General features: G+C 35.8%; 1 protein-coding gene across 2 annotated transcripts; it reads left to right on the top strand.

The window, feature by feature from the left end:
* Positions 1–1,092: 1,092 nt before the first annotated feature.
* Positions 1,093–3,895, top strand: LOC117405599 (sarcolipin). 2 transcript variants are annotated; one of them, XM_034008775.3, is made up of 2 exons: positions 1,093–1,214; positions 3,179–3,895. In XM_034008775.3, the coding sequence occupies exon 2, from the start codon at positions 3,288–3,290 to the stop codon at positions 3,381–3,383; it is 96 nt and encodes a 31-aa protein (XP_033864666.1). In that variant the 5' UTR covers positions 1,093–1,214; positions 3,179–3,287; the 3' UTR covers positions 3,384–3,895. The 2 variants fall into 2 exon arrangements, with proteins under 2 accessions (XP_033864666.1, XP_033864667.1); XM_034008776.3 differs by lacking the exon at positions 1,093–1,214 and adding an exon at positions 1,224–1,338.
* Positions 3,896–5,583: the final 1,688 nt, after the last annotated feature.

Here is a 5,583-nt window from a genome sequence, read left to right on the forward strand (position 1 = left end):
TGCACTCCTAACTCAGGTTTACAGACTGTATTCAATTAAATTAACAGCTGTAATCAACAGTGTTTGTACCTACATTTGTTTATTTGACAGGAGTTGTATTTCAATCTTAACCATAGCCACTAATTATTTTTTCTCATTTCTGTAAATAGTGCATTTAAGATATTTCACAATAGTAAACTGAATCCAATTTTCTTCTGCTTCAAATAATTTTTAAAAACACAGGGTAGCCCATGTGGAGCAGTCATTTCTGCTTCTCCAAATTAGCTTCCTCGTAACTGTTCGATTTAAGTAGCTCATTTGGAGGGGAGGTGCTATTTATCAGACTAGTCTGAAAATCTGTACTATGGGAGGCCCATTTGGAGGGGGAGAATCAGATTTCCAGAACACCAGAACACTAACCCATTTACAGATGCATTTGTAGGACAAAGCATTGCTATAGAATCGTTATGATTCTTTCCAGAGTTGTGACCTGCTGTCCTATACAGTGGTGGGATTTCTAGAAGTACTGAGACTCGACATACACTTGCATTGCATCTCCAATCACATATGCACATATTGTTGTGGGTATTTTTGGAATAAGATACATTTTATTTTATGACACATTATGTCAACAAACAATCAAAGCCTTGAAATACTACAATAATATCCTTTATGCCATATCATCCTGCTGATTCCCTTTTTATTATTATTATTATTTATTTCTTAGCAGACGCCCTTATCCAGGGCGACTTACAATTGTTACAACATATCACATTACACATTATTTCACATTATACAGATATCACATCATTTTTTACATACAATTACCCATTTATACAGTTGGGTTTTTACTGGAGCAATCTAGGCAAAGTACCTTGCTCAAGGGTACAACAGCAGTGTCCCCCACTGGGGATTGAACCCACAACCCTCCGGTCAAGAGTCCAGAGCCCTAACCACTACTCCACACTGCTGCCCTTTACCATACTTAGAAATCCTGGCCTAATTCTGTAGTCTATATCAATAAACCACATTTAAATTCTTCATCTGAGACGTCACAGCTTGTGTTGCCAAATTGTTGGGTGATCTCCTCCCTCTGACTACATTAGAGGCAACTCCAAATCATTCTGAATTCCAGACTGAACTGGGTGGGAACAGATCAAGTTAGCTGCTTGAGGAGTGTTAGCCACACTGCAGACCCTGAGCTTTTATTAAAACACATCTCGTTGTCCATACAGGTAAGGAACCACAAGCTAATTTCTTGCCTGTGTATGTCTGTATGGATTCTATAAAGGGATGAAAACGATGACAGTTATATTTCATATTAAAGTTTCAAGAGAGACAGGTGGTATGTCTGTACAGGTAAGCTTTAATACAGGTTTGATGTATTTATTCACACTCCAAAGCATTTTTTTTTTTTTTAAGTTGAAATCAGTAAGAGGCAATGGTCATAACTTGCAGGGCATTTTTATTCCTAAGTGCTAATTGCTGTATTCATGAAGCATTAGTTTGCACAAAATTGCATACAATAGGACTCATTATTTGCATAATGCTGTCCTAATTCTGTAACATTTTATTCTGCAAAAATAAGGAGTTATTTTATAAGCAATTAACCATTTAATTAGAGTTCAGTTAACCCTTTCAGTCCTGAAATATTTGTATCAAAATTAAATTATATAATTAAAAATGAACTCATGAGAACAGGACAAAAATGATTTTTTACATATATTTACGTGAGGTTCCAAAGGCATATGTTAACATACGGTGCTAACATAAGGCGGCTCTGCTTGGTGCTAACATTTCAGTGGTTTTATCAGTGAGTTTGGCTGTGTGCATATCGACTTTATAATGTATTTTTAATTTATATTATTTATAAAGAATGTACAGTAAAAACAGATTAACCTGTTTTGAGATTATTCAGAAAAGCACAGGGAGACATGGATGTAGCTCTGTGCCCTTTCCCTGGTTGTGCAAGACTTGCAGTAGGATTGCAGGCTATACAGGACGTGTATTGTCTAAGTCAGATGATGATTCTTCAGATTGTCTCTTGAATTTGATGCATTTTGACCCATGGAACGATGTTGATCGTATTAAACTGCCTACCCCCTCCAGGCGTTCATTTCCAAAATCTAGAAAAGTAAAGTACACTAATGGTATTCTAGAAAAAGAACATTCGATTCTGTGTGCCAGAAGTCGTTGTAAACATAGCCAATGACACGTACTATCAATTTTGAAATGTGATATTACACTACAGCTGTTGACTGAGGTATCAAAGAATCCTCTGGAACAGGGCAGCCTAAAGATGTGCGAAAGCAGAGTAGATTTACAAATCTTTGTGCCAACGCTTATATAAGGCTGTTTGAAATCCCTGGTTTGGTCTGTGTACAGGATATATTTTTAGAGTAAGAATGTCCACACAGGCTTTGAGAAAGGGTGACAAGTTGTGAAGTAATTCATAAAGTATATCTAAGTTTTAGAAAGTTTGATTTAAGTCTGCTGCCTGAAAATACATAAGGTTGGCTTCATTATGTCTTCATGGTTAACACAAATGTATTATTTATCAGAGCCAATGAACAATGGGGAGATGAAGTTAGCTATCATGTATACATGTCAGCATTTATTGTGTCAGTAGGCAATGCTTTTGTTCAAATAAATAAATAAAACGGAACCCTTTATTTTATTTGCAACAATTTCCAGTAATTGTTATAAGGTATTTCAAGTAATATTGTAGTATTTTTAGAATAACTTTCATCAAATTATTTTTAACAGTTGTACTGTGTAACAGAGAAAATTATCAGAGAAAACCTCAATAAAACTCTTTATGAAAATTAGTATTTTACATGAAGTGAAACCTTGAAATTCACTTCAAAATAATTGCAAATATACAATGCCCTTCTAACAGGTGGCCCTATGTTCTATTCGAAATCCCAATTTTAACTCCAATAACCACCTTAAAAAGAGGTGGCAATTGATCAATGCTATCATAGTAGTACTTACATATTGTGACACACTTTTGTTTGGCCTCACAACATAACGTAAGACTGCATGTAAACCAGTGCTAACAAAACTATCAAAAGTGGACAAAAACTAAATACACAGCCTTGTTTGATATGCCTTTTCCTACATTTAACAATGAACAGGCACCGTTTGTGCAGCAAAATCCATCCAGGAAATATTTCATATTCATTACGTTTGCTTTCAGGATTTCTACTGGGACACAGAACAATCCATCCTTTCTACTGTCAAGATAATTCGACTGAACTTGCAGAGAGTGCACCGATCAAGGCCTCACCCACACGAAAAAGGGCAAAATGGATCGATCCGCACAAGAACTCTTCCTGAACTTCATGATCGTCTTGATTACTGTGCTACTCATGTGGCTCCTTGTGAAATCCTACATGGAGTAAGACTCTGCCCAATGCTACCTGGATTCCTTCTAAAGAAGCATGTCTTGTATTGATCTTGATACAGTATGTGAGAGCAATTTAATGAGAAATATGCATGTGTGCATACTGTAGGTTGCCTCTTCTACATGGGGCATAAGCTTTGCCGGCACCAGTAGGCATGTCTGTACATTGATAAAAAAAAAGGAGCCAGAACCTGATAAAGACCACCAAAGATTGGCCCTTTTTACAACAATGTATGCAGCTAAGAACAAAACTATCATGTTCTGTGTAACCTTTACCTCTTTCTGTCTCTATTACTACTGTGTAGAAATTGTAATCTGCTCAGCTAAAATGTTCACAGTTTCTGTACTATGCAAGGAATATATCTTATTACAAACGTTGCAAGTAGATCGCTGAAACATAATACTGTCAGTAAAAGCATTGCACAGCATTTAAATGTTACAAGGTTTCATTTAACCACTGCATATCTGCTGCACAGTATTTCAATGTAAAAATAAATGCTTTCCGTGTTCTGTTTTGGTTTTTTTTTTTTTATATTGATACAGCACTATCCAACTGTTTATGATAAGCTGTTTAAATGATTTATCAAATGCATGTTTTGTTATACAGTCTTCTCTTACATTTTAACTTTTTTTTTTTTTAAATTAATATAGGATGGGGGGTTCCCAACCTGGTTCATGTTGAAAATTCATGATGAAAAGTTTATAAGAACATAAGAACATAAGAAAGTTTACAAACGAGAGGAGGCCATTCAGCCCATCTTTCTCGTTTGGTTGTTAGTAGCTTATTGATCCCAGAATCTCATCAAGCAGCTTCTTGAAGGATCCCAGGGTGTCAGCTTCAACAACATTACTTAAATTAATGGATCTACCATAGGTTATATTTGTAATGTAATGAATCCTTGTGCAATTTTGCCCATGTTTAGGTCATTTATTTTTTTGCATTGATCTTTTTTAGTGTAGCCTTTACTACAGTAATGAAACTTGGAAGTCCAAGATCAGCTCTAATCAAAACATTGGTTACATTTACTAATCGTAGTCATTGTGACATTGTGCTGGCCAGGTATTTTCACCCTTTAAAAACCATGCCACATTGTTTGATCAACACTATTTTAACTACATGCCGCACCGTACTATGTCAGTGCATTGTGGGCCTCCTTTGGCATCTTATATGGCATGATGGAGTGCCAGGCCAGCAGGGTGTCACAGTGTTGTCGAAAAAAAGCAGTTAGTGTTAATATTTGAGTGCACTGATACTCCATTCCAATCCGGGACCTGGTTCCAACAAGGTCTCAATGAACTGAACAGCCAGGTTCAATTAACAATTGAAGACCAGGCTGGAATAAGGAGCAGGGCTGTTCAATTCAACAATGAAGGACATGCTTGGAACAACGTCCTGGACTGGAATAGATTGGATGACTTCATTAATTAATGACATCCTGACATATTCTTGTCAGTTCAGCATGTTTTCCAAGTAATCTTCTGGAAGCGCAGAAAAGTCATGGAATTGATAAAAAAAATGTAACCAATATACATACATATTATTATTTGTTTATAAACACTTTTCATATCATGCGACAAACACACTGCAACATCACCGTCATTTACATCAAACGGCCACTGGAGGAAGCGTGCAACACGTTTCTTAAGAAAGCTGTGCACACAAACATAGTGTTTCCACTCTATTTTGTTTGCACCTTAGATTTTTTTTAAAATGTGCTTTAATCACGAAATAGTTATTAAATATAACTTCTTAATAAAATTTATTTTTTATTAATTTAATAGTTAAACAATTATAATCTTTATGCCACAATTTTGTTAGCTATATGAGTTCTGTTGTAACTGTGATATCCAGCAGGTGGTGATGGTGCTTCACCCGATACTTGATACCCGGCTTGAATGATTTGAACTTGTGTTTATTTATAAAAAGGGTAACGGATTCAAAGAATTCATACATAGGTGCTTTCCAAATATGCATCATATATTGGTTTTACATATTGACCAGGGGGGGGGGGGGGATCTTCTTCTAGCTGTTTCTGAGGTCTTTTTGGAAGGTCTAATGCCACAGTAAAAATGAATAACACACTTGAAATAAAAACAGGACACATTATGTAAACTACAATCTAAAGGTTGCATTTAAATGTATTAAGATGGCATTTTGATCATATACACATTACATAACACTGATCAAAATGTTCATG

Source organism: Acipenser ruthenus, chromosome 9 (assembly GCF_902713425.1).
Source record: "Acipenser ruthenus chromosome 9, fAciRut3.2 maternal haplotype, whole genome shotgun sequence".
In the NCBI taxonomy this organism is placed as follows: Eukaryota; Metazoa; Chordata; class Actinopteri; order Acipenseriformes; family Acipenseridae; genus Acipenser; species Acipenser ruthenus.

What these genes read in the sequence shown, in the direction of transcription:
- LOC117405599 (XM_034008775.3), top strand. Translation starts at nt 3,288, where the DNA reads ATGGATCGATCCGCACAAGAACTCTTCCTGAACTTCATGATCGTCTTG.